Source organism: Camelus bactrianus, chromosome 5, assembly GCF_048773025.1.
Source record: "Camelus bactrianus isolate YW-2024 breed Bactrian camel chromosome 5, ASM4877302v1, whole genome shotgun sequence".
Classification (NCBI taxonomy): Eukaryota; Metazoa; Chordata; class Mammalia; order Artiodactyla; family Camelidae; genus Camelus; species Camelus bactrianus.
This window is the reverse complement of record NC_133543.1, coordinates 104,527,436-104,555,390: the sequence shown is the minus strand read 5'-3', so window position 1 is coordinate 104,555,390 and position 27,955 is coordinate 104,527,436. Positions and strand designations below refer to the sequence as shown.

At 61.0% G+C, this 27,955-nt stretch overlaps 2 protein-coding genes and 1 long non-coding RNA gene across 21 annotated transcripts in view; 2 read left to right on the top strand and 1 right to left on the bottom strand.

Moving 5' to 3' along the window:
- The window catches only part of KIF1A (kinesin family member 1A), an 83,757-nt gene extending 76,507 nt beyond the window's left edge, over positions 1-7,250 (top strand). For all 16 annotated transcript variants that reach the window (XM_074364677.1, XM_074364676.1, XM_074364670.1 and 13 more), the window contains 7 exons: positions 129-329; positions 790-867; positions 1,717-1,841; positions 2,744-2,896; positions 3,138-3,330; positions 3,852-3,970; positions 4,276-7,250. In XM_074364677.1, coding sequence (XP_074220778.1) covers positions 129-329; positions 790-867; positions 1,717-1,841; positions 2,744-2,896; positions 3,138-3,330; positions 3,852-3,970; positions 4,276-4,318 — 912 coding nt within the window. In that variant the 3' untranslated portion in view covers positions 4,319-7,250. The remainder of the gene's footprint in view (positions 1-128; positions 330-789; positions 868-1,716; positions 1,842-2,743; positions 2,897-3,137; positions 3,331-3,851; positions 3,971-4,275) is intronic.
- On the bottom strand, positions 323-20,830 carry LOC141577772 (uncharacterized). Its single transcript, XR_012507242.1, has 3 exons — positions 20,165-20,830; positions 1,837-2,038; positions 323-923 (listed from the first exon to the last, which is right to left on the bottom strand). It is a non-coding gene; the product is annotated as an uncharacterized LOC141577772 (long non-coding RNA).
- Positions 11,600-18,945, top strand: LOC105063604 (putative aquaporin-12B). Of its 4 annotated transcripts, XM_045511501.2 has the most exons (5): positions 11,600-11,950; positions 12,191-12,500; positions 13,596-13,712; positions 14,992-15,130; positions 16,190-18,944. In XM_045511501.2, the coding sequence occupies exons 1-5, from the start codon at positions 11,894-11,896 to the stop codon at positions 16,392-16,394; spliced, it is 828 nt and encodes a 275-aa protein (XP_045367457.1). In that variant the 5' UTR covers positions 11,600-11,893; the 3' UTR covers positions 16,395-18,944. The 4 variants fall into 4 exon arrangements, 3 of the variants coding, with proteins under 3 accessions (XP_045367457.1, XP_045367454.1, XP_010946507.1); XM_045511498.2 differs by having other exon boundaries at positions 11,627-12,500; positions 16,190-18,945; XR_012507241.1 differs by having other exon boundaries at positions 11,632-12,500; positions 14,992-16,076; positions 16,190-16,281.
- Positions 20,831-27,955: the final 7,125 nt, after the last annotated feature.

Here is a 27,955-nt window from a genome sequence, read left to right as displayed (position 1 = left end):
GACTGTCAGGTCTGCCGGCTCCATTTCACACTCCGCGGCCCACGGGTGAGGCGGGCTGCGGGGTCCCGACGGGCCCGCCACTCGGGGAGAGTGCAGAGGTGAGGCCGCGCCCCTGCTCTGCCGCGCAGGTGGAGAAGACCAGGCACTACCTGCTGCTGCGAGAGAAGCTGGAGGCTGCCCAGCGGCCCGGCCCCGAGGCGCCGTCCCCCGCCTGCAGCGAGGACTCCGAGGCCCGCAGCTCGTCCAGCGCCTCCTCCCCGCTCACAGCTGAGGGCCGGCCATCGTCCCTGGAGGCTCCCAACGAGAGGCAGCGGGAACTGGCCGTTAAGGTGGGCTGCAGGCAGGCAGGCAGCCACCCTCCGGGCCCTTTACTGCTGCCAGTGACCCGTGCCGACCCCTGGGCCTGGGAAGCACGAGGGTCCACGGAGTCACCTTGCCCCTCGCCCCTACCCCACCCTTTTACAGCCAGCTCCCCAAGCAGTGACGTGCCCTCTCTTGAATACCTGTGCTGATGGGGAGCTCACCACCTGCATCCAGAACTGGCCCTCTCTGCTGCTGGGTGGGCCACGGGGAAGGCCTCCCGCACTTCGAGTGATGCCGCCCCCACCCCTACCCTTGTTCAGGCCTCAGGCCTGCCCTGGGAGGCTTCCACACTCGGCCCTTTAACCTGGGAGGGTGGAGGTACGGCCCACCTTGACCTGGGTGCCCGGGCCCCTGGGCCAGTCGCCCGTGTCTGGGGCAGAGCCAGGTCCTGGGAGGCTCCTGACCGGGCGTTTGCTCTCCCCGCAGTGCTTACGGCTCCTCACCCACTCCTTCAACAGAGAGTACACCCACAGCCACGTCTGCATCAGCGCCAGCGAGAGCAAGGTGGGCGGGGGGCCGCCGTCGGGGCCCTTGTGGCCGACAGAAGCCCCCATCCCAGTCTGGAGAAGGAAATAAGGGTTTTCTTAGAAGCACACCTCTCACAGCCTAGAGGGGTGCCTCAGAGCCAAGGGCGGGTTTCCCAGGCCTGAGGCTGTGAGCCAGGCCTGTGTTGGGGTCCCTGCCATGCGAGGAGTGAGGGGCTGGCTGGGTCCAGTCCTGCCCCGGATCCTCCCTGGCTCCCACTCGTCCCAGTCCCTTGTCCTGCCTGGCCTGGCCCTCGCCCAGCTGCCACTATCCAGGGCTGGTCAAGCCCCCTCCCCTTGGCTGTCCTTTCTTCACCTGGGGACCCGTCCTGGTCTGCAGCCTCGTACCCTGTCCCAAAGCTGGCAGCCTGTGTGCCGCCCTCCACGGAGCCTCTGCCGGCTGCTCCAGGCTTCCCACACCCGGACTTCCCTCCCGGCTCCCTGGCCCCTCACCAGTCTCTCATCCCTGTAGACCCCCATGCCCGGCCTCTGTCCTCTGTGCTGGCCTCGCCCTCTTCCCGAGGCTGTCAGGCTGCATGTCCTGAGGGTGGGGCTCAGAGGCTACACTTTCCTTGACCCCCCACCCACTGGTCCCCACTCCATCTTTGCCGCCCTGCAGCCTCAAATCCCTCCTTAGGCAGGGCAGAGCCCAAAGCCCTGGGAGGGGCGGTCAGGGGTGTGGAGGGGCTGGGAGGGGCTGGGGAGGAGGGGCTGGCCTGCAGTTGGGATGGAGATCACCTTAAACGGAGGTGAAACGCAAGCAAACATGCAGGGCCCCACCTGCAGAGGCCCCCAGGCGGTCCCTGATCAGGCCCTCTGTCCTCTGCAGCTCTCAGAGATGTCTGTCACCCTGCTCCGGGACCCATCCATGTCCCCTCTGGGGGCGGCCACGCTCACCCCCTCCTCCACCTGTCCCTCTCTGGTCGAAGGGCGGTACGGAGCTGCTGACCTGAGGTAAGTGGGCTCCAGGCTCCCCAAGAAACTTCCGCCTCCCCGAGCTGACCGAAGACAGCAGCCGTGACAGGCACAGGGCAGAGCTGGGCACGAGGGGCCAGGGGTCTGGGGCGGCCATGCACGTCCAGGGCAGGGCCAGGCCACGTGGAAGTATCTGCCTGTGCGGCTGGCGTGGCCCATTCCGAGGTCATTTCCTGCTAAAGCATAAATTTAAAATGCAGTTGTGAATAAAACCAGAATCGGTTCAAAACACTAAACAAAAGCCCCTTTCACGGGCAGCACTCGTAAAACACTGAGTGGGGAAAACGTGACAAAGATGAGCTTAGAGGACCGCTAAGCCCACGGTCGGGGGCGGGGGCCACCGGGCGCTTGCTGAGCAGGGTGTTTGGGACAGACCGCCCCTGTTGCTGACCCCACCTGTGTTGGGCCCATCACATTTCATAACACCTCAGGGGGTCCAAAGCTGCTTCATCAAAGAACAGAAAGAAACAAAAAGGCGTGAGGCCCTCTGGGCTGGGACAGGCCTCCCTGGCCACCAGGTCCGTGGCTCCAGGCCTGGTGGCTGCCACAGGACAACTGCTCCCTCCATGTAGACGGTCCCTGAGGAAGTCACGTCCCTCAGTTTGATCCTGGAGAGAGAGGCTGGAGCCGCTCACAGCGGGTGGGGGTGGGGAGGCAGGATGCGCCACGTCCGTGGGGACCCTGCCTGCAGCGCCCGCACAGCCCTGGCTGGACTCAGGCCAGTGGGCTGAGCTCCAAGCGGGCCTGGCGGACACGGGAGGAAGGTGCCCACAGCGCTCTGAGGGGTGACACTGGCTGTCGGGGAATTCCGGGGGAGGCAGATCCTGGGCCAGCGAGGAGCTCCCCGGCAGGAGTGCCACGGATTCTCTGTGCTTTCCCAGGACCCCACAGCCCTGCTCCCGGCCGGCCAGCCCAGAGCCGGAGCCCCTGCCGGAGGCAGATTCTAAGAAGCTCCCCTCCCCAGCCCGGGCCGCAGAGGCCGACAAGGAGCCCCAGCGCCTGCTGGTTCCTGACATCCAGGAGATCCGGGTCAGGTGCGTGGGGCTGCCCCAGACGGGGCCCTCTGAGCATCGCAGAGATGGGCAGGCCCCCAGACCCAGGACAGGGGACAACTCTGTGTCAGGGGGTCAGGCAGGCCCTCGTTCTCTCAACCTAGGAGCGGGTGAGAATGAGCAGACGTAAAGGGTCGGGTGGACCGGAGCCCGGGCGTGGGCCGGGACGGGGACCTGGCGGGCAGTTGCGGAAAGACGGTTTTAATGCGTCCCCGCCCCACAGCCCGATCGTGTCCAAGAAGGGGTACCTGCACTTCCTGGAGCCGCACACAGCCGGCTGGGCCAAGCGTTTTGTGGTGGTGCGGCGGCCCTACGCCTACATGTACAACAGCGACAAGGACGCCGTGGAGAGGTTTGTGCTCAACCTCTCCACCGCCCAGGTCGAGTACAGCGAAGACCAGCAGGCAATGCTCAAGGTGCGGACTCGGCCGCGGGCTGGCAGGCCCCGGCAGGGCCGGGGAGGGTGCGATTCCTGCGTCCACTCACTGCCCGCTGCGGCCACCCAGTCCTGTCTCACAGGCGGGGACGTAAGGGTCAGCCCCACTGTCCCTCTGCCCCTTGTGTCCCGCGGTCACTCCTAGGGCTCCGAGTCCTGGTGACATCGGGCAGCGATGGCTGGGGCGGGCAGAAATCCTCTGCCTTCTGGTGGCTAATGACATAGTCCGTCCTCTGGGGGACGCCACACTGGGGGTCCCTGAGCCCCTAGCCCGTGGTGCCCTGGGCCCAGGAGGCAGCCTCCTATCCTCCGGCTTTGCCCTGCTCCTCCCCGAGCATGCGGTGGCCCTGGACGTGTGTGAGGACGTGTGACCCAGCCCGGGTCTCCTCTTTTGCTGCTTCGTCCCTGGTGCTCCCCCGGCCCCGCCCGCCCCAGCCCCAGTGGAGCTGACTGAGCTGGCCGAGGCGGGTCTGGCCCCTCTCATGGCAGCCCCCCTCGCAGACCCCCAACACGTTTGCGGTGTGCACGGAGCACCGCGGCATCCTGCTGCAGGCCAACAGCGACAAGGACATGCACGACTGGCTGTACGCGTTCAACCCGCTCCTGGCCGGGACCATCCGGTAAAGCCCCGCACGCCTAGATTTTACGTTCGGCCGGGGAGGGCGGGCCTTCATGTAGGGAAGCTACTGCGCACAGCCAGGCTGGGCAACGGCCAGGCCCCCGGTGGCCGGGAGCCTCTGTGACTTACTGAAGGAGGCTGGGGAGGGGGCGGGGGGCTGCTCCCACCGAGTCACGTGGGCAGGAGACAGAGAGTGAGTCTCTCTGGTGACAAGGGAACCAGAGTCGGCACAGGGCCCCGGTGCCGGCATCCTGACCCCGGCTACCCGCCGGCCCTGACCACTGCTCCTCTCCCAACCCTCCGCAGGTCCAAGCTCTCCAGAAGGAGGTCTGCCCAGATGAGGGTCTGAGTGGAGCCCTCCCGGGACAGGAAGCAGGCCCGGCCCCGCCCCCGTCTTCCTCGTGTTGTCCCCCCACCCAGCCCCGCCCCGCCCGACAGCCGGCGTGCCCCTCGTCCTGGGAACGGCGCGCTGGGCCCCACGAACCACCTCTGGCCAGGGACCTGCACACGACCTGTCGCGCTCCCAGCAGAGGCCGCGTCTGCTGTCCTTTCTTTCAGAAGGCGCCCCGGGTGGGAAGGGCCGGGAGAACCCCAACGTCGGAGGGCATGGTCCCGGGGCGTCGATGCCGTTCTAATATTTTTTTAAGCATAGACAGACTTATAGTTAATACACCTTAGCTAGTGACGTTGGAACAGTCCAGTCAGAAATTAACTACAAGACTGTGATCTATTTATAAGCATTTATATCTAACGCCTTCCCATAGACGTGTAGGGTTCAGCTGGACCCACCCCAAGTCGTTCCCACGCGCACTTCCCCAGCCTCTTAGGGACGGGCAGGGCGGGGCAGCCGCCTCGGAAGGCCACGGTGAGGAGGTGCCTGGACGGGCCGGCGCCTCCTGGTTGGCACCAAAGGGGTGCTCCTGCCGGGCCAGAGCTGAGGCTTCTCCCCAGCTGCAAATGGGGCAGCCCGGTCCTGGGGGGGTGTGTGTGTGTGCGCACGCGTGCGCACGCCAGGGGAGCGGATGTCTGAAGTCCGAGCAGTGTAGAAGGTGGTGCGTGTTACTTCTAGCAGGAGGCAGGGTCCACGTCTCACCTGGGCGCGTGTGGAAGGTGAGGCAGACAGGTGCCTGGCTGTGGCGCCGTCCTTGTGGGGTCCAGGAGGCAGAAGGGTCAGGATTCCACTGGCCTATGTCGTGTGTCCAGGCCAGCTGGGTGCAGGGGCTGTTTACAGGTGGTCCAGGCCGCGAGGGGCTTTTGGTGCAGCATCTCCAGCTGCTGTGAGATGTGGGGTGAACTCCAGGTTGCTCCAGGGAGGAAACCGGTGACCTCCCCTCTTTGTCCCAGGAGAGGAGAGTTTCTGTGGGTCCAGTGAGAAGATGCAAGGGGCTCGGGGGAGGGTGGCCAGCGCTGAGGTCGTCTGCCATCAAGGGGGATTTCTCCTCCTGTGTCTGAGAGTGTCGCCTTGTCTTGTTCTGACTTCTCGTGCCAATAGCCACTTCGTCCCCTCTGCAGACCCCACATCTGATGGTTGCCCAGGATGAGGTAAGAGTCAGCCTGGGCTGAGAGTCTGGTTTGTGTCATGCCCAGGCCATGAACCTTTCAGAGGAACCACGGGCCTGGGGTCTTCAGTGACCTGTTCCTGCACCCAGAGGCACACTTGGCCTCTTTTTAGCTTGAAGGAAAACAGCAACCACACCACGAGACCCGTCCCCTCCATGGCCCCCAAGAGCAGATGAGGGCTGACGTCCTGGACTAAAATCAAACGTTGTCTGGAAACCAGGAGGCCTGTGCTGCCCGCAAGGTGCTCCTCGGGGGGTAGAGGCTGAGCCGCAGAGAGCTGGGGTGACAGGACTGTCTGGAAGGAGCACTTCCTCTGGCTTGTTGAAGGCTTTGAGGGCAGGGAGGAGGGACGGGTCAGGTGAGCTCTTCTAGCATGAGTCGGTTCTGAGAGCCCCGCCTTCCCGCAGGGAGACTGGAGGTGCAGGGCCCCGGCCATGGCCCACTCAGGCCAACCAGCCTGAGGCCACGGCCTCGGGGGAGAGGAGTCCGAGGCCCTCTCGCGCAGGGTGCAGGTGTCTGGGGCCAGCCAACCCGCAGGGCACCTGCTGAGTCGGGCAAGGCCGAGGGAAGGGGGCCCGTGGGAGGATTTCTGGGAGTCGCCCCGAATTCAGGAGCCTCCACAGCCATGGAGGCCCCGGGGCTGTTCCATCGTGGCCTGGTGCCATCTTGGCAGGGACTAAGAGCCAGGTGTGGCCCACCTGATGACCCCATTTGTCATCACTCCCCCTCTCAGGCCCGCTCCGGAGAGGGGTCCTAGATCAGAGCCCAGACACCCGGGGCCGCTGGGGAGAGAATTCCAATATGAGTTGGGAACACTGCTCGCTCATGCCTGGTGTCACATCAGCCCTGGGGAAGTGGTTTGGGACTCAGTTCCCACATCTGTGATGTAGGAGGCTGGTCTGGATGCCCCTGCGGGTCCAAGGGTCACGGAGTGCAGATAAGGAAGGCAGGCCTGGCTGGGGGTGGAGAGGAAGACCCGGGAGGCAGTTCAGACTGTTCTGTGTTAACGATGCCGCTCAGGCTGCAGCCTTATTTTGTTAGAGGGACCGCCGTTCTCGCCCCGCCGGAGAGGGCTCTCTGTCCCCTCCAGGGTGGGGTGAGCTCCTTCTGCTGTGAGAGGAGCCCCAGGGAGGGAGATGCTGGGCCCCAGGGCAGCTGGTGCCCAGGGGTGGGTGTGGAGAGGCTCATAAGTTCAAGGCCTCCCTGCTCTGGTTCCCTGACACTGCGTGCACGCGCGCGCACACACACGCGCACACACACACACACCCCGCCAGCGGAGGTGGCCCCCACTCAATCCTGGTCCCCCCTTGGCACCTCTGAGGCGGGCGTGGCAAGGTGCTCAGAGAGGATCCCTAAATGTGGCTGGAGCGGCAGGAGTGAGCAGGGCACCACGCTGGCTGTCCATCAGCCCCCCCAGCAGGGGCCCTGAGGCGCCCTCCTTTGCCCCTGGGGCCAGGCCAGGCCTCCTCCCAGCGACAAGAGGCTGCAGCTTCTCCCAGGCCCGTGCTTCCCGTGCCAGCCGTCCCGAGTTCCCCTGTGGCTTGTACATACGTGGTTGTGCGGCACACCCCGGCCCCCGCACCATGACCGCCACCCGACGTAGCGACTCCCGCTCCCAGTGTCCGAAACCCGCGTGCTAGGCTCTAGGCCCCTGTGCGTGCGTGTGCGCTTCAGGCTCTGTCCAGTTACGAAATAAACATGGCTCTTTATGCAGCACCAGACGCGCGGGGCTCTGCTGTGGCTTTATTTGCGCGCTGGGTCTGTTTGCTGGGGCCCTAAATGGCCACAGGGCCAAGTGTCCAGCACTGTCTGGAGATAGCACGCACCTCCCCGCAGCAAAGCAGAGAGGGGAGCACCGCGAGGGGTGGGAGGTACAGAGGGTGTGTATCGTGGGAGCGTCCACCTGCTTCCCTCAGTACCTGGTGCCTGTCTGAACAGCCCCAGGCGCTCTTGGCAGTGCCAGCCCTGTACTGCCAGCCTCACGCCCAGGCAACCTCCGGTCATTTCATGTGTCAGCTTTACTTCATACCAAAACCAGACAAAGACGCTACAAGAAAATAAAACTGCAGTCCAGTATTCTTCATCAACATAGAAACAAGTATCCTCAATAACATTTTACCAAATTGGATCTAATAGTGTGTAAAAGGGTTAATACCTCATGACCAAATTCGGTTTATCCCAGGAATGCAAGTTTGGTTCAAAAATCAATGTAATTCACTAAATTAAACTAATAAGAGAAAAATCATGTTATCGTTTTTATGGATGTAGAAAAAAATTAACAAAAGTCCAAAATCCATTGCTAATCAAAACTTTAAATAGAAGACCACTTCCTTAACCTGATAAAGGATGTCTACAATAAATCTATAGCTAACATCATACTTAATAGCAGAAAGTGGATGCTTAACCCTTAAGACCCAGAACAAGACAAGCTCACCCCTGCCGTCTGTCACCCCTCCTCAACGTGGTGCTGGAGGTTCTAACCTGAGCAACGAGGCAAGGCAAAGAGAGCAAAGGCCCCAGACCAGAGCGGAAGAAAGGCAGAGCTGCGTCGGTAGCAAGTCTAGAATATACCCCAAAGCTACTAGAATTAACTGAGTTACGCAAGGCTGCAGAATACCAAAGCAATACACAAACACTAATTTCATCTCTATACACTAGCAATAAGCAGTTGAAAATCTGAGTTTAAAAAACTACCATTTATAATGGCAAAATGTGAACTACATAGGTAAAAATCAAAAAATAAGAGAAGTCAATATGCTGAAAGTTACAAAACACGGATGAGAGAAATCAAAGAAGACCTAAGTGAAACGAGGAGCTACGTCATGTTCGTAACCGGGAGGTTTGGCATTTGTTAAGATGACCTCCCTCCCCAGACTGGCCTGTAGATTCAGCATGACCTCAGTCAAGCGTCCTGACGTATCAGCTACCTGATTCTAAAAGTTACATGAAAAATAAAGGAACTAGAAATGCTAGAACAAACTTGAAACTGAAGAATAAAGTCAGAAGAATCACAACACCCAGTTTAAAATTACTAAAAAGCTACAGCAATCAGGACAGTGTGGGGTGGCGAAGGGACAGGTGTGGATCAACCAAGAGAGAATCCAGAAACAGACCCACACAAATACAGCCAACTGATTTTTTTTACAAAGGTGTAAAAGCAGCCAGTGGAGAAAGGGTGGCCTTTCCCACAAGTAACATTGACGTGTTTTAGTTGATATGTTAATTGATTGTTATGTTTTCACAGGTATGTTTTTAAAAATGAACATCAACCTAAACCTTATACTTTATACAAAAAGTAACTCAGAATGTTATGTAAAACCTAAATCCACACACCTTCTGGGAGACAGTAGACAAGGAAGTCCCCAAGATGAAAAGCTAGGACAAGTGTTGTCAGACGTGCCACCAAAAGCTCTGCCCACAAAAGAAAAGAAACTCAGCACTGAACTTCACGACCGTGAAAAACCCCTGCTCTGTCAAGAAAATGAAGACCAGCCAGACACGGAGACACTCACAAGTCACATATCTGACGTCGGACTTGTCTCCAGGACACATTAAGAATTCTCAAAACTCAGTGGTAAGAAATCAAGCAACCAATCTGAAAATGGTAAAAGATGCCGCTACACACGTTACAAAGGTTACGATGAAAAACCACCACCAGAACGCTGACCGTATCAAGTGTTGCTGAGCAGATGGAGGGACTGGAACTCTCCTCCACAGTTTGTAAAAATGCGAGAGGTACAGCTGCTCTGGAAGTGGGTTTGGGAATTTCTTAGGAAGTGAAGCGTGCCCTTCCATCGGACTCAGCAGCCCCACTGTGGGATGTCTACCCTGGAGGAATGGAAACTCTGCGCGAGAGAAACTGACGTGCGTATGTTGAAAGCAGCTCTACTCATAATTGCCTCCAAATGGAAGCAATTCACGTGTCTTTCAGCAGGCGGGTGGTCAGACAGGATGTGGTCCGTCCACACCACGGAAATCTGTTTAGCAATCGAAGCATGGGACCGAAGCATGCAGAAACTTAGGTGACTCGCAAAGGCGTTACCCCGAGTGAAAGAACTAATCTGCAAAGGCTACGTTCTGTGTGACTCCATTTATACGGCATTCTCCGGAAGACACAGCGGTGATGGGAGAACAGAGTAGGGGTCCCCAGGGGTTATGGTTGGGGACTGTGTTCGCGCAAGAGAGTTTTGGGGGTGATGGAACTGTTTGGCACCCTAGTAGCAGTGGTGGTGACGTGAATATACACATGTTTTAAAATTCATGGACCTGTACATTGACGGAAAAAATAAGTCAATTATCACTCCATGATAATTTTAAAAATTAAAGTTTTTTAAAGCATCTCAAAAAAAAAGACAGTTTTTTAAATGGTGTTGGAACATCCATATGGAAAAAATACACCTCGCACCGTACCCCAAATTAATTCAAAATGGGTCATCGATCTGCATGTGAATCCAAACCCTGTAAACTCCTGGGGGAGAAGCTTTGTGACCTTGAGGTTGTCGGAGATTTCGCAAATACGAAACAAAACCACGACCCCTAAAAGAAAAATCAGAGAAATCAGACTTCATCAAAATGAAAATTTTCTCATTTTTGAAAACACTTAATAAAATGAACAGACAAGACGTGGGCTGATCGGGACACAGAACTCCCGAAACTCTGACGAGACAGCACACCATCCAGTCCGAAGAAAAGGATTTTTAGAGTGGGGGGAGCAGATTAAAGAAACTTAGGAAACCTTTCATGGATTCTGGTTTTTCAAAAAAGTTAAACGCTTTAGATGACCCCTCACCTCAGATCTTAAGGTGCTTGGCGGTCACGATGCCCGCTCCAACAAGAAAAAGCTGAGTATAACGGAAAGCCAGCGAGTTCAGAACCGAGGCCTCAGGGCCGGCCGCTGCCCCCAAACCTGGAGCGACAGCAGAGCCACGGCAGGGTCCGCTGGCCGGAGTGGGGCCGGAGCGGGCGCAGACGGGCAGGAACCCCTACATGGCAGTGGGGATGCCTTGCTGGAGGCTGAGCGCAGGCTAGATGCAGACAGCCTCGGGTGTCCCCTCGAGGGACCTCACTCTCTCGTGGATTTTACCACCAGGAGCCCCACCAAGTTCTCCTGGTGAAAAGCAAAGAAAACTCCCTTATGTTTCTACCAGGGGGTGAGGAAGACAAATCCAATCGAAATCTGCCCAGAGCTTTATCCATAACAGAGTCCTCTGGCGTGCGGGCTGGGAAGGGGCAAACCAGGACTCAGGGGGACTCCCTGAAATCCTGCAGCCGACACTGCACCTGATGGTGACACACGGGGGCCCCCGCCTGAGACTGAGAACTAGACAAGGGGCCTCTCACCAGCCCCGTCCAAACCGTGCTGGGAATTCTAAGTGCAACGAGACAAGAAGAGGAAGTAACACAGAGTGGGAAGGAAGAAATGAAACTGTGTTTGCAGATGGCAAGACTGTCTATGAAGAAAATCCGGAAGAAAAAGAAAAAAGAAATCCTTCCTGGAACTAGAAAGTGATTATAGCAAGGTCACAGGACGCGAAGTCCACACACGGACGTTGATGGCTTCCCTGCACACCAGCGATGAACAGCTGGAATCTGAAATTTTAAAAACACCATTTATAGTAACATCTCCCCAAAAAAGGAGAGAAGTAAAAATGTAGGTAAAAATCAAGCAAAATATGTTATTATTAGAAAACTACAAGATTCCGATGCACGGAATCAAAGAGGTGAGTAAATGGGGAGGCAGTCTGCGGTCACCGATTGCAGACTCACTGCTGGGACGATGTGAGGTTTCCTGGTTGGATCTACAGACTCAAGCCGTCCCCAGTCAAACTGCCAGGACGCCAGTCAGATGCTGACAAACTGAGTCTGAAATGTGTACGTCCCAGCCAGAGACAGAAGGGCCAACACAGTACTGGAGAGAACAAAGTCGTAGGACTCCCTCCCCGACTTTGAGACATACTCTGAGCTTCCAAAGATCAGGGGAGGGACGGACGCTGGGAGGGACGGACGCTTGGGTGGGAAACTCAGACAAGAGGACCTGCCAGGGGTGGAGACGGGGCATCAGGTGACTCAGCCCGTCTGCGCAGCAAGACTGTCTCTGGTGGGACGAACGGAGGCTTGGCTGTCAAGCCCCCACATTAAATGCCACCTGATCGGGGAGGTGCCACCCGCTCGGGGAGGCGCCACCCAGTTGGGCTCCTGGGCCGCAGGGGTGGGGCTGGCAGTCAGGGCACAGGTGTGGCGCTCCCACGGTGGCAGGCGGCCCAGGTGGACTCTCCCACAGCTCGCTGCCCTTGGGGCCGCCGGCCAGCCCCCGACACGTCAGCTCAGCTCCCGGCTCAGCCCGGCTCCTGGGAACCTCTGGGCGATGGCCGGTCTGAACGTGTCCCTCTCCTTCTTCTTTGCTACATTCGCCCTCTGCCAGGTGGCCAGGAGGGCGTCCAAGGCCCTGCTCCCCAGGGGCGCCTACGCCCACTTTGCCCGGGAGGCGGCGGGCGCGGCCCAGCTGGGGGCCTGCTGCCTGGAGATGCGCGTGTTGGTGGAGATCGGCCCCTGGGCGGGGGGCTTCAGCCCTGATCTGCTGCTGACCCTGCTCTTCCTGCTCTTCCTGGGGCACAGGGCCACCCTGGACGGGGCCTCGGCCAATCCCACCGTGTCCCTGCAGGAGTTCCTCCTGGCTGAGGCCTCTCTGCCCAGCACACTGCTGAAGCTGGCGGCCCAGGCGCTGGGCATGCAGGCGGCTGGCGCACTGACACGGCTCTTCTGGGCCTGGGAGCTCAGTGACATGCACGTTCTGCAGAACCTCATGGACCTGCACTGCAGCTCGGCCCTGCGCACGGCCGTGCCCCACGGCGCGCTGGTGGAGGGCTCCGGGGCCTTCTTCTTCCACCTGACCTTCCTCCACCTCCGAAACACCCTCCCTGTCTACAGGGTGCCGGCCGTGGCCCTGCTGGTCACCGTCATGGCCTGTGCAGGTGAGACCTGGTGGCCTGTCTCCGGCCTCTGGGTGGCCAGCCTGCACACTGGCACCTCTGGACGCCCAGGGGTGGGGATGCTGGCCGAGGGGCCACAGAGACTCGGGGCGGCCCAGGCACTGGTGGGATGGTGACCAGCTAGGCTGGACACAGTGTGCTGGGCTGGGACCCCTGGGCCCTGTCAGGGCTGCCCTTCCTGGCTCTGTCTGTCCATACCCCCGGCTCTCCTATTCATCCCAGAAGGTCTACACCTGGGGCAGGTGGGGCGGCCGGTGCAGATTATTCAGGGCCCGGCCCAGGCTCTGGCCTGGAAGTCCCTACATCCTCGGTCGCCCCCTCTTAGAGTGCCCAGGCGTGTTGTTTCTTTCTTCCTCACCCCCACCACACTGGGCCCCACATATCACCCCAGAGGGCAGCTCCTCCCACCCCCCCATCCCCTCCTTGTCTGGGGTCGGGCCTGTTGACCAAGCTCTCATGGGACCCTGCACCCCTGTGGAAGCTGCCCTGGGTTCTTCCCAAAGCCCAGAGCCTGCTCTGGCCCTGCCCAGGGGAGGTCCCTGCCCACAGGCCGTGGTCAGCCTGGCCTGGGGCTGAGGGACACTGGCGCTCCTCACATGTCCCCTCGCCGGCCCCGTCCAGTCCTCTGTCCTGTTGTCTCTCCGTCAGGCTGCGTCCGTCTCTCTGTTCCCCCACCCCCCGCTCACTGTCTCCATCTCTCTCCATCTCTGCGTCTCCTTCTCTCATCTCTCTGTCTCTCAGAGACAACCTCCCACGGGGGGAGCGGGGAGGAAAGTGATGGGGCAGCCGAATCACCCAGGGCGAGAGGTTGGAACGGGCGTCAGACGTGCCTGGAGAGACTGTTGCTCCAGCTGCTCCTTGGCCCCGTGACCTTCGGCCTGGCTGAGCAGCCCTCCTGGGGTGCCCGTCTACAAGGGGTAAGGATGGGCTGAGCTCCCGGCCTGTGTGCCAGGAGCCTGCCAAGTCCAGGCCTGGGCCCAGCAGGACCCTCAGCGGGGATTTGGGGGTGGGTCGGGCCCGTTGGAAAGGTGGCTGCAGGCAGGACCGGGACGAGGCCTGTCTATGCTCCCCCTGCAGCTGGGCCCCTCACGTCCGCCTTCTTCAACCCCACCCTGGCTGCCTCGGTCACCTTTCACTGCTCGGGGCACACCTTGGTGCAATACGCCCAGGTGTACTGGCTGGGCCCTCTGACAGGTAAGGGCAGAGGGGCCCCTGGGGCTCTGGGAGTCCCTGGTGACGGATGGACAAGGCCAGCCCTGGGTGGTGGCTCCCATGGGGGACAGGAACAACACACGAAGCATCCCGGGTGGACATGCCTGTGGGACCCAGCTCGCTGGGGGGGGATCAATTTAGGGGCCCCTGGTGTCCAGAGCGCTTCCCACAGTGGGTACTGTGGGGCGGGGATAGGGCCGGGGAGCAATCCCGGGCTCCCCTCTGTGACGGAGACATGGGGGCTCCTCCTTGGCCCCAGTGATAGACCCTGAAGGAAAGTGACTCCCGGAGTCACGTGCCCCTCCCTAACCACCCTGGAGGGGCGAGATGATGTGAGCGGCTCATCTTGGTTTGGGCATCACACAGAGGGGCAGGAGCCAGGGAGGAAGGCTGCAGGGGTGGGGGAGACGCAGACCATCCGAGGGTGCTGGGCAGACAGACGGATGGTGCCTGTCATGGGGGATCCCTGTGTCCGGCTCCTGTGCCCCCTGCACGGCGCCCCCACAGACCCTGAGCCAGGATCCCCTGACCAGGCACCCACTGGGCCTGGTGACTGCGGAGCCACAGGGGAGAGTGGGCCGAGTGGGGCAGGAAGAGGGACAGGCCTCTCAGGGGGCTGTGGACGCGGCAGTGGCCGTCCTCTGCGGCTCCTGGGTGAGCTGCCCTGGGACTCCCTGAAGCTGGTGCCCCTCGCCCCCCCCCCCCGCCGTGGGGCCCTCCCTCCCCCGCACCTGTGCCCTTGGCCGCAGGCCGCAGCAGTGGAGCCGGGGACCCTGGCCTCAGGGAGTCTGAGGCCCCGGGTGGAGGTCACACCCTCTCCTGCTCCTGGTTGCAGCCCTTGACCCCACTGAGCTCTCCACACCCTTGTCAGATGGGTAACTGGGGTCCAGTGGAACTCGGGGTGCACGCAGGGAGCACGGCCCAGCTTCCCAGGAAGGGGGCGCGGGGAGAAGCAAGCCCGAGGGGGTGGGACTCCCAGGCCGACACGCGTCCCTGGGATGAGGAGACGTCCTTGCTACTGTCCGTAAATTCCATCTCGCCTTCCACGGCTCAGGCGCACTCGGCCCAGGAGCCACGCTCGGGGGGGCACTCACTCTCTCTGAAGCCTGAGGGTCCCTGACTCCCCGGCTCTGTGCTGCTGTCACTCCTGGGGGTCCCTGGACCCCCTCAGGAGCCTTCGGGCTGTGGGGAGGAGGCTGGGGGTTGAGCACCCCATGTGCAAAGCCCACTTCATTCCCGGGGGCGGGGGCATCCCCTCCAGGGCTCGGCTGTCCTGAGTGCACACACCCTCTCCCCGATGAGGGTGGGGCCGGCGTCCAAGGCTGTTCCCGCAGGACCCGCCTGGGGACCCAGCACTTCTCACGCGGACTTGCCCTCCCCTCCTCCCAGGCTGGCCCCAGGTGAGCCCATCTCCAGTGAGCCCATGCCCACTGAGACTCGGCAGCGCCCCGGCTCCCTGCATTGCGGGGGGCGCCTGCTGCACTGAGGCTGTTAGCATGTGCCCTCCACTTGCTTTGCAGCTGCCATCCCCTCCCCTCCCACCTTGGTGGGCTGACACGGTTACAAAATCTTTCAGCCATGTCAGAGCAGTTCTAGGAAACAACAGTCATGTGTTCCGTTTATCATCTTACCCCGAACTTCAGGGAGAATGTGCCCCGAGGACACGAGGCTGGGGGCAGCACCACAGTGGTGCCGGGCAGGAAGTGGGGGCGCTCGCTGGGCGGGACTTGCACCCCGCACCTGTGCTGGCGGCCCTGGGCCATCGCTCCTCCTCTCTGGGCCTGCCCTCCTCCACAGCAGCGTGGGCCCAGCTTCCGCCAGAGGATTCGAGGAGGTGCAGCTGAGGGGTGTGGGCGCAGGGCCATTCTCTGGAGCCATGGTGGCTGGAGCTGCCCACGGAGGCCAGTGTTGGCCAGGCTGCACTGACCTTTGCAGGGCCAAGCAAGCGTGCTAGAGGGGCCCACACACCAGAGTTTATTCCTTCAAGGATTTGCATCAAACGTGAAAAAGACATGTTTTCCTCTCCTGCCTTGGCAAACTCACCTTCCCAGTGACCCGGACAGCTGGGTGGGGATTCGGGGCCCTCCGCTCCAGGAGTTCCGGCCAGAACCAGGGGGTCAGCCAGGCCCCGCCCCAGGCCCCGCCCACATGTGGCTCTTCCCCACCCCACACTCACCCATCCTGCCCAAAAGAGCCACCCCCATCGGTGACAGGTCACCCTCAGGAGGCAGCCCTGGGAAGAAAGGCTGAGACTCGGGGCATCTGTGCAGGGTGCGGAGCCAGGTCCCCAGAGCACAGTCTGGAGGAGGTGCACACGGTTCCCGTGGCCTGTCCCGTCTCCAAGGGGTAAGCTAGGGGAGGGGTGGCGGGAAGGGCCAGACCAGGGTCCAGGTAAGGGCCCCACCCAGTCCTGGGCGCAGTGAGCCCCCGCCCTGTGGTCTGATGCCGGCCTCCTGCAGGGATGGTCCTGGCTGTCCTGCTGTATCACGGCCGCCTCCCACGCCTTTTCCAGAGGAACCTGTTCTACAGTCAGAAGAACAAGTACCGAATCCCCAGAGTGAAGCCTGCCCAAGGGCCTGGAGACACCCAGAGACCTGCGGAGGGGTGCAGGGGGCAGGGGCTCGGGCAGCGTGGGGTGGGCGGCAGCCGCTGAGCCCCCACTGAGCCAGGAGGGTCCCTGTGAGCATCACGTGAGCATCCGGCCCTGGCTGGACCCTGGGACCTCCCTGAGCTGAGAGGGGACCCAACCCACACCCCCTTCCTCCCCAGAAACCATTTGTCAGTAAACCACCCCAAGCCCTGCCGTCTCCCTGGGCCCGACAGGCGTCTGAGGGCAGGCGGGGTGAGGCAGGCACCCCCTGGAGGCTGGGCCTCCATCTTCCCACAGGGCCTCTTTCGCCTCCTCTTTGTGGAGTCAGAATCGAAGCTGAGACCTAGGGGGACAGGCTGGAGGTCCAGGGTGAGCCAACCCAGTCCCGAGAAGGCCCAAGGGTAGGATATCCCACAGACGTGCCCGCCTGGCCTGGAGGCGCCCCAGCACCCCCAGCCCGGGGGGCCTGAGCGGCCACCACACCCGGAGACCTCCTTGGAACGGTGTGGCTGGAGCCCAAGGCTGCAGGGGAGTGGGCTGGACACAGGGCACCCAATCCCACCATCCGCCAGCGCCCAGACCCGCAGGTCCCCACAGCCAGGCACTGGGGCCCTCACTGCAGAACTCCCGGGCTCCCCGCCGGGCTAAGAAGAGCCCCAGCCATTTTCTCCCCAAAGACCAGAGCTGATCTGGAATCTTCCTCCCCAAGAGAACAAAGCCCCCTCGGCTGGGGGTTCCTGGAGACCCATCCAGAGAGCAAGGCTGGCAGGGAGGCCCTGGGCAGCCTTTGCCAGGGGACGCCATGTGGAGGCTGTGTCTTCCTGCACCAGCTCCCCGGGGGCGGGAGAGAAGGAAGGCTCCCCACCCCGCTTCCTGTGGCCACCTCTTCGCCCCCCTTAAATCTGCCCCCCAGTGCAGCCTGGCAGTGAGGCTGCTCTGTGTGAGCCCCAGTCTCCTCCTCCCCTCCATGGAGTGGCCACCTGGGAGGGGCGAGCAGGCCCAGGCTTCCCAAGGCCTCCGTGGGAGCGGGCCTGAGAGCCAGCCCTGTGCGGCTTCCAGAGAGAGAACGGTGCACACGGAGGATGATGGAAAGGGGCCAACCAGCACTTCTCACAGGGGGCTCTGTGTGCAATGGGCCACGGCCAGCACTGCGGGCCGGTCACCGTCGCAGCAAAGGTCAGAGAGGTCGTAACCCCGGGTAGAAAGAGGGGCTCCCCACTGGGCAGCACCAGGACCTGGGGGGGCAGCACATCTGTCCCCACAGAACGTCCCTGCAGCCTCTGCACAAATGCTCCCAGGGCAGGAATGCTGGTGCCTGGGCAGTAAATTTTATCAGCAAATCAGTTCAAGAAAAGCAAATACGTGGACATTGCAATAAAGCGTATCAGCAAGTTATTAAAATTATTCTAGGAGTTTAGAATTTTGATTTTGGAAAACTTCAGCATTGCAAAGCAAAATCCACAGGCTTGGAAACAAAAATTAAATTTAAGGAACGCCGCATTAGGCAGAAAAGAAAACTTTCATATGAAGCTTTGATGAACCAATTACTACTAACATGGAAGGTAACTTAAAAATTAATTTTTCAGTATAATTGAAGATACAGTGATAAATGCACAAAGAAGTCCTGGAAACGATGTGCAAATCACGACTCAGTTTCTTACATGATCTCTGCAAGTTACAGGAAATATTAGAATGACACTATAGATTTACATTTAAATTCAAACTTTCACAAAACTCACTTGTATGAAGAGTTAAATCTTTTTAAAAAAATTGCTCTGAAGGAGTCATCAGCTCAGATGTCCTAAAATACACCTTTCAAAATGCTTAGAAAGTATCGCAGTGTCATCACAGCCCGCCAACACCCCGAACAGTCCCAGCCACGGTTTCGTCAGCAGGAAGATCCTCCTCAAAGTGGAAAGTTGCCAAAAACGATCTGTAACCCTGCATCTGCCCAGAGTGACCAGTTCTGCTTTCAGTTAGACTAGCTGAAAACGAAGTTGCTGAACGTATAAATTTTGATTCCCTAATTAATGAATTCGCAGGAAAGGGAGACTGGAAACTCGCACGATCAATCAAGACTTCTCGCTAATAAAGCGCGACTTATTGTGTTATATAAAAATCACACCAAGTTTTCACACCAAGTTCACATAAAACAATCAAACAGCCAGTGATTTACCAGCAAAGTGGTCTATCTGGCAGCAGCAAAGAATTTCAATTCAGGACACGCAGCCAGGATGTGGGCAAGGACAGGATTACATGCAAATCCCGTCTGAAAAAAGGCGAGGAAACCCGCGTGGAGGAGCAGGGCAGTGGGAGGAGCTGCTGTAAACAAAGAGTGCCTTGAAAACCGGGCGTCCGAGTGGACGCTGGCGACGCAGGGCCCCTCTGATTAAAGGGCTCCCCACGCGCCGAGAGGAAAACCTGTGAATTCTTTTGCTGAAGTGTATGCATTTCAGAACCAGCCACCTACCTGCGCTGTGGCACAGGGAACTACACTCAGGTTCTTGTAAAGAACTGGAATGGAAAAGAATTTGAAAAAATACGTGTGTGTGTAACTGCATCACTTCGCCTGAAACTACCACTGTAAATCGGCTACACTTCAATAAAAAAAAAAGAATTGTTAAAAAATCGCCACCTCTCCGTCTTTACAGACTGGCTTTGTGCAGGGTGAGGCCCTCGCCAGTCGGCTGGCTCGCATTCAAGGGGCCCCTGAGACCATTTTTGGAAGATGCAGCTTTTCGGGGATTGTGCACGAGAGGGAGACGGGCTGGGCTCTTTTCTGGAATCTCGTGCTCCCCCTGGTGCCTGTTCATGGTACTGCAGGGCCTCTGGGGCGGCTGCGCCGAAACAGGACAGAGGCCCGTTCTGTCCCGGGGGCTGCTCTCCGGAGAGCCTGTCACCTCTGAAGTCCTTCTGTCAAGCATGTGCAGCCCAAATCGAACAAGGCCTCTGCTCCAATTTTACTTCACAAGACGTGCAGGGATGGGGGGACAGGGCACCACCTGGAGCCCGTCCGGGGACTGGGCTGTCCACCGGCCTGGACTCCAGGACGCCAGTCACAGAAGAGGCAGGATGAGCCAGCACGGAGGTGCGTGCACGTGCGCTCACACACGTGTTTACACATGCGGCTCAGGGCAGAGCCCCCAGGAGGGCCCTCCAGCAGCTGGTCGGCCCAGGGGGACTTAGTTCCTTGGGGTCTGGGCCCAGGCTCCCTGGCCCTCAGCAGGCACCTGTTATGACGTGTACTGAGCGGCCTGGACATCTGCTTCTGTGACAGAGGAGCAGCACCGCTCATTGTCCTGACAGGTGCCGGTTACAGCCTCACCCTGTCCCTGTGCTGGCCACTTAGGGATCAGATGCCACTGACGTGCTCCGAGGGCCTTTCCCCTGTGCCGGGGGTGGGGGAGAGACTGACTGATCACGCGGTGCCCCCCTCAGCCCAGGGCCTCCAGGGAGGGCACAATAGGAAAGAGAACTTTGGGAGGCCAGAGGGTCCAGTGGGCAGTGGAAGAAGGCCTTAGGGAGTGCCCTGCTTCTCCTTGGGGAGCCCCCCCAGGCATGGGCTGCAGGACAGGTGCCTGCTGGGGCCTGCGGTGCGTAGATGCCGGAGACAGGAGAGCCTGCCATGGGCGGTGGCGTTAACTGTCACCTGGCTACAGGTGGAGAGGGGCTGCCCTCTGCTGAGGCCTCCGGGCACAGCCCTGGAACTTTCTTTGCCCCATCTACTCCCCCACCCCCTCTGATGGGCTAACCTGCCCATTTTGGAGGCAGGATGTGATCAGGGTGGTGTTTGGAGGGCTCTGGGGGCCTGGGGGTGGGCTGAGCAGGGCTGCCCTGCACTCACCTGTGGTTCCCTGCACTCCAGACGCCAGGCTGGACGTCCAGGTTGGCTCCAGAAAGGGCTGTCCGTCTCTGGCCTGCTGTCCCTTCCCTTCTCCAGTACACCCCCACTCATCCAGGCTGCGGTGAGGGAGGGGGCCTTTTCCTATCAGTGCCCACGTGAAATGCAAGCGGGTCAGACCCGCCGGGGCGAAAGCCGGCAGAGTGGACGGGAGGCACTGACCAGGCCGCCGCCGAGAAGCGCCCTTCAGCGGCCTTCACACTGGCTGGAAGTGAGCGGACGGGAAGACACAGCATGTGGACCCTGAGGTCCGAGTGGCCGCACTCGTAGCGGACGCGGACTCCGAGCAGAGACATCGCCGGGGCAGCGCGAGACCCTGCACAGTGATAAAGGGGTTAATGCGCCAAGAGGCAGCAGTCATCAATGCGCCTGCGCCAAGCCGTGCAGGCCCTGGAATCCTTCCCCGTTTCCATGGATACAGAGCCTTCTAGCCGAGTGTAGTTGTCCGAGCTTCTCCCCCACCCTCTTCTCGGGTCCCCAGAAGGACCGAGGGAGCTGCCCACGGCCACTCACGTGGAGAGTGAACACACACCGGCCTTTCACACCCAATCTTGCCATGGTCCAGACAAACGGTGTTTCAACCGCCTCTTCCAGCGCCCTGGCCCGCCGTCACTCTGAAGACAGAAGTGTCTTCTCGGGTCTGAAGGAGCGAAACTCGGTCACCCAAGCCGGAGCAGACCTCCCGTCCCAGCTCTTCCATGGCGCTCTGAGCACCCGCATCTACCGCTGCGTCGGCAAAGCCCCGGCCAGAGTCGGCCGGCCCGTCGGGACCTGCTTGTGGCCTCCGGGCCTACGGGGCATCGGTCTGCCCCTCAGCCCTGTGCGGGGCCTTCCCGGGGCCTCTGCCCCAGCCGTCTGCCGTCTGCCGTCTCCTTGCTCCTGCTGATGAACACAACGGCTCTTGTCGGCATTCAATGCCTCAGCAGGTGCGGGAGGACCATGTCCAGATTCAGTCCATCTCTGCAAAGTTGCAGCACCCCATCCACTCATGTCATGGGCCCAGGTCACCAGGTTAGCCGTTTGCCAACTCCAGTCACCCTCTGACCCTGGAAGGGACTTCTGATGGGCATCAGAAGTTCCCAGCTTAATATCCCCCTCAGATTTCCACAGTGGTTTGCATGAGACCATCTCCTTAGTAGGGGAGTGTTCCACTGACTAGCCTCCTGGTCATACAGCCTGGCCACTGGCCACACCCACGAGTCCGTAGAAGCCCAGCATCGAGGCAGACAGCCTGCAGCTCAGCCCTCTGAGCTGATTTGTTTTCACCTTCTTCGATCAGACGGTGACCATCCAAGCAGGACGCTGCCCACTCCCCTCGGGACTGCCGTCCACAAGCCGGGCAGCCCTCTGCCCATCGAGGCCTGCTTCTAGGACACTGTCCCCGCGGTCAGGGGACAGTCCCAGGTCAGTGCCAAGGGATAAGAGGCTCCTACTGGCGTCCCCTGGTAGCACGCAACTGCGTGAGTAAGTAAATAAACGTCCGTCTGGTTCTGGAGCTCTCCCATCACCGACGTCCCCACGGGCAGTTTCTTGGGCGTCACTTAAGCTGTCGTGAGTGTTGCAGGTTTCAGGATTACTCTGTGTCCCTGGGTCACAGCCACGTTCTCCATCCAAGCCCAGTAGCAGGCTGACTGTCTCTCAGGTGGAAAGGTGCTGCTCCAGCATCCCAGTGGTGGCCGCTGGGTGGCGCTCACTGACGTTTGCCGTGAGGCCCAGTCTGTGCTCCACGCTGGGCAGTAGCCCTTTGTGCCTTCTGGCTCAATTCGGCCTTACTGCCCTCCAGCTTCTAGCGGGACATTAGTTACGGTGGAAATCCCTTGTGTCCACCAGGTGCCTGATACTCTTTCAAAGTAAGAACCTCTGCGGGCTGGACCGCCTTGCTGATCTCCGTTTAGAATGCCCGGTCCGCGTGGGCTGGAGGCTGGGTCCGCAGGCCTCCCGTGTTACAGGGCGCGGGAGGGGAAGCGTCCCCGGCAGACGCCGCGTTGTCCCCACGGAGCGTTCAGCGGAGCAGATGCGGACACCTCGGGTGAAATCTGTGCAAACACCCCGACCTTCACCCAAACCCCCACCTCGTCACCTCCGTGACCCCGACGCTCTCGAGCCCACTGTGGCTTCTCCTGGCACTTCCCCCAAGGTCTTGGCATCAAGCTCCCAGTCAAGGAGTCCCAGAAGCGAGTCGCCTTCGAGTCGCCCCAACCTCCCCGTGAGCTTCCGCGCGGGGCCGAGGGGGCACTCCCCTCCACCAGCGTCACGCTGATGTCCCCTTAGAAGGTGCGTGCGTCCGTTCTATCCCACTCGTGGGAAGTGTAAGCACAGACCCTCGCTGTTGCAAATAAATAAAACAATCCAGAACCACAACAGGGACCCTGCTTTGCTGTCTCAAGTAATTCTGATGTTTTTCTCTTGGTTTTACTGCTGTTGGCTGAGTGGCCACACAGCGTCTCAGACGGGGGCCTGGCGGAAGTGTGGTTTTTAGGGCACTGGTTCATAAATGCACGTTCTGTACGTGGGAGCCTTGTCTGACTCAGTGCCCGCCGCGCCGGGTTTCCACGCGGCGCAGGCCGAGCCCTCCTGTCGTGCGGGTCACAGGGCGCCTCCTGCGGGAGGGCCCTTGGTCTCTCACACACAGCGACTTTGAACTTTCTCTCGTTGGGTTTCACTGCTGTGGCCAAGTGGTCACGCAGTCGCTCACACTGAAGCTGGACTGTAACTCGGAGGACGGCGATCTGTCCACGGAGCTCACGTGGACACGGCCTTCCTGAGCGGACGGTCCCTCCCCGCGGTCCTGCACGAGGACAGACGGGGTTTGGGGGCGGCCAGCCCTCCAGGCCCCAGAACAGGAACTTCCGGGGGAACCGAGAGATGGATTTACTCTGGTCGCAGGACCAACAGGCTCGACTAACTTTGGACTTAAAAGCACCTGGGGGCCCCTGCCAAGACGCCCGCTACGTAAACCCCCACGAGCGGCGCGTGTTCGGGGCTCGGGAGACCTGCCCGCGGGGCCGCCGCCCCCGCCTCCGCCCGCGCCCAGCTGCGCACGCAGGCCACCTGCTCAGGCGGGACTTCTCCTCGAGAGGCAGCCCGGCCTCCCAGCTGGTTTCCCGGTGGGACCCTCCCCCCAACACCCACTCTGACCCCGACGAGCAGCACTCAGACCTGGGTCCCCGAGCCCACGTGGGGGTTCCTGCAGGGAGACAGGGCCCCGGGCCGGTCCAGGGGGGCCTGACCTCTGCTGTGACCCCGGGCACCGCGGGCTCGCTCTCCTCCCGCTAATCTCCCCCGGGCTCTGCAGGGAGACAGCCCTAACCTGCCGAGAAAGGGCCCAGGTGCCCGGAGCAGAGGCCGCAGGTCACACCCACCCCTGCAGCCAGGCCTGCCCCAGGCAAGGTGGGAAGGTGACAGAGAAGTTCCAGGACCCCTGGCTCCCTCCCCTGCTCGCAAATCTGGTCCTGGGTTTGGAAAAGACCTCAGACATCCAAGCCCTCACCTGCTCCCTGGCCACACCCGGTGACAGTAGGATCTGAGGGCTGGGGGCAGGTCAGAGCTCTGCGGGGGCAGGGCCAGCCAGAGACACAGGCCCACTGAGGCCCCACTGAGGCCCCGGCACGACTTGACCTTGGCCACTGGCAACCCCGCGCGCTCAGCCCCTCTCACCACTGCCATTGGGTCAGGTAGGGCTGCAGTGGGGCTTGACCCGGTCATGGGCGCCCAGATGTCCTTCAGTCCTCGGGGCACTGTCAGAGCATGTCACCACCAGGGACAAAGGCTGCAGCCACCTCCATCTTTCTCTCCCTCTCTCTCCCCCACTTCCAGTGCCAGCACCAGGGTTCCCGCACAATCTGGGACAAGGTTTTCCCTCTCCTGACCTCGGGGGGTTCCACCGAGGGCCCCTCCAGAATGTGGACCCACCACCTCCCCGCCCTGCCCAGGGGGACGGGGGCCCCTGCCCTCGGCCCTGAGCCCGGGCATGGACCAGTGGCGTCCGACCCGGTGGGGGGCTTTGTGGGGGATCCTTTCTAGGCCTCACCATCAGAGGCTTTTGCTCGGCCCAGGACTTTTGTCCCTATCCCCCAGCCTCTGCTGTCGCCCTCCCTTCCCCGTCCTTGCCTCCATACAACCCTCACCTCCGGCCGCCCCGCCCCGCCCCTGGACTGACGAGGCAGCTGACGGCCTGCCGGGTGGGGGCAGGACAGGCTCTCCCCCCTCAGCCCACCGTCCTCCTGAGAGCAGCTGCAGCCAGGCTTAAAGCCCCAGCGGGGCAGGACAGGCCTTCATGGAGAAGCCAGCTGCCCCAGATGGAGAGACCCACGGACGGACGCCAGGCCCCGCCAGACCGACAGCTTGCTCTTTTCATGTGGAAATACACTTTGAAGGGGAGACACGGCCTTTGAGGTGGGAGGCTGTCAGAGGCAGCGGCCAGGAGGCCCTGCCAGGGCCGGCCCGCCCCCCGTGGCCGTGCGCTCTCAGGGGCGTCACCAGACCCGTCCTGCGCAGGCGTCACAGGAACGCTGCTGGGGCAGCTGCCTCCTTTCCTTTTCTTTCTTTTCTTTTTCTTTAAAGAAAGGAGCAATAGCTAGCTAAGATTTGTATCCACTTTCTCTGTCCAAATCCAGCCTTCCTCCTGTCAGTCCTGAGTAGAATGACCCTGTTGAAGCTTTCAGGTCACAAACTGTCTCCTTTCACGTCGCGTCCGCCCCGCAGCACGCCAGCCCCAGTGGTCGCATCACGTGAGGAAGCTGGTTTGCCGGCAGGCCTGCCCTTCCTGCCCCTTGTCTTCCCCCGTGCCCTGAGTGATGGCAGTGACCTAGACAAGGGTGTTCAGGGCCCCCGCCGCACTGCGACCCCGTTACCCTCGGCTGTGGACCCCACGTCACATTCGTCCTCCGTGTGCTCAGGATGGAGATGGATGCTTACTGCTGTAAGATAGGCTTTGTCAGAGCACAGTCATCGTCTGCGAAGTGGGAAGGATGCAAGGAAGGTTCCTGCTAATACTGGGAAAAAGAGTGTAGCCCTCTCCTCTTAAGATGAATTTAAAAATAAAAACGGTCAGGAGTCGAGCAGGGTGGGGCTTCCCAGCAGCGCCCTCGGTCTCTGCGTGAAAGCCGCCGGCCACTTAGATGCTGCCTCAAACCCAGGTCTGAGCAGAAGCAGTGGGGTTCTGGGCGGTTCTCTGGGTCCGTCCTCGGCAGCCACCCAGCCCTGGTGGCTCCTCAGGGGTTCCAGATGGCCACCGCTTCCCCGGAGGTTCCTCACCTTCAGCTGGCTGCTCCTGAGTGCTCACACTTCCTCAGGCCCTTCCCAAGCCCCCCACAGCCAGCCCGCTTCAGACCCCCCCAGGGGGACTGTGGCCACGCACAGAGCAGCGCCCCAGCCAGACACACTGCCCCAGGTGTGGTCGAGCAGAGGGGGAACAAGCTTGTGTCCCCACGTGCTGGGCCCCACTCTCCTGGTGATGCGGCCTCTAAATGAACCAGCTTTTTTCCCCGATGCCTGTTCCTTGCTCGTTCGTGGTGAACCCACACTGACTGATGTGCCGCACGGCCCCTAAGCCCCTGAGGGGGGTCTGGGTGCAGACTTGGCCTGTCCTGGCTCAGAGGCCGGCCTGGTGTGAGATGCCCAGTCCGTGGGTTGTGATCAGGGCTCAGAAGTCAATTCTTGGGACGCTTGTCCGGTGAGGGGCACCCGTGGGCAGTGGAGGGACAGCTCTGCCTTGACCTGTGCAGGCTTCACAGCGCACTGAGCCTCTGAGCTCAGAGGGAGCCTCAGAATCCTTCTTAACACCGGGCTCTAGGAAGCTACAACCACCTGGTGAGAGCTAACCTTCCTGTGAAAAGTCCTTTCTGCTGCCACTCTACACTGGCCATCTGGGCACCCCTGTCCTCGCTCCCACAGCACTCGGCGGGGTGGGCAGCAGGACTGGAGCCAAGCCCCAGGCCCGATTCCGCCTTTCTCCCTGGATTCTCAAGTCTGGTCAAGAACAGGACTGGATGTCCACCCTAGGATAAGAATACTCCTGGTCCCTCGGAAAATGAAAACCCTGCAGGGTCAGGGTGACAGATGTCAGGGACTGGAAAGTGTCAGCTTGGCCGCGCCCCCTTCAGCAGGGTGGGGTTGGGATGACAGCAGGCAGGGTTTGGAGGGGGAGCTGGAGGACCAGGAGGGGTGCAGACACGTGGGCAGGACTGTATGGGACATGTGTGGGGGCCGCACCGGCTGGGTGAAGGGAGTGGGCATCATGGAGACCACTGTTGGGGACAGAGGGTGGGGAGAGTCACAGGGAGCACTGGATTAGTTGGGGGGGCCTGGTCCCAGGGCTGGTGCCCGTGTCTGGGGGCCCCGGGGGTGTCCTGAGGTCGAGGGAGGAGGCAGGGTGGAGGGAGGAGAGGGTGCACACCTGCCTCTGGGGTCCACCTGCCACCTCACACCTGCGTTCACCCAGTCCCTGCTCCACCGTACGCGCCTGGCCCCCCTCGTGCCTTCCCAGGACAAATGCAGCCAGCCCTGCCCGGGGCACATGGGTGGGCAGAGGTGACCACAGGCTTGGGTCCTGAGAAGAGAAAATGAGCGGGGCCCCTTTGAGGACGGCCTAGGGGGAGGGCCTGGGGGCGAGAGGCAGCCTGAGGAGGGGTGAGAAGGTGGGGCCGAGTGCCTGGGCTGGCAAGTGGGCAGCGGCTCCACTGATGCTGTACAAAGGCGGAGGGGACCGAGGCCTGGCTGGGGGGGCCTGGTTGTAGAGGCTGGGACCCTGGTCCGTGGTGGTGGACGGGGTGGGGCAGGTGTTGGACGGCCAGATCATCAAAGTGCTGGAAAGGTCTGGCCCAGTGGAGGGCCAGGGGCTGAGCGCGGGCAGTTGGGACGCAGACGGAGGGGCTGGGCTGGAGACTCCTGCACTCAGCGCCCTGAGTGGCTCTGCGCCCACTTCTGCCTGAGGCTCCTGGTGCTGAGGAGTCAGAGATGGGGCTGTTCTGTCTGCGGCAGGTGCCTTGGGGAGGCCCACGTGCTGACCGAGGGAAGCCTGAGGTCTCCAGAGCCCAGAGCCACCTGCCAACACACAGGAAGCTCCCAGAACTAGAGCAGGGCCGCCCCGACCCGACGTGCGTGCCCAGAAGTGAGTGCGGGCCTCTCCCTCAAAACTCCAACTGATCTGCGGTAAGACGGCAGCCCGTTGAAGTTGCAGGGGCCCTGTGAGTTGGAACCCCAGAGTGTGGACCCCTAAGCACGGACCCCCCTCCCGAGAATGGACCCTTTCCAGGCCTGGAACCCCCTGAGTACAGACCCTCTGAGCAGGACGCCCCTGAGCATGGACCCCACTGAGCAAGACCCCTTTTGCTCAGGACCCCCTCACATGGACTCACAGAGAGTGCATCTCTCTGAGTGAGGTCGCCCTGAGCCCGGGGCCTTGTGGGACTGCGTGACCACAGGCCTGAGAGGCTGGCCCTGCCGGGACTCGGCTGCCACGCCTGGGCAATCGCATGGATGGGAGAACAGGGCAGGGAGGTGCCTCGGGGCCGGAGGACACGCAGGTAAGGGGAGGCAGAGCTGGGGTTGACCCCGGGCCCACGTGGATGGCGCCCGCTGAGGCTCTGAAAAGCTCTGCTTGCTGCAGCTCGAGTCTGGACGCCCGGCCCCGCACAGGGAGGCAAAGAGGTGGCTCAGCACACCAGCCTGGGTGTCCCCCGGCAGGACTTCCAGCTTCCCCCGCCCCCGGAGGAAGCACCAAAGCACGTGCCC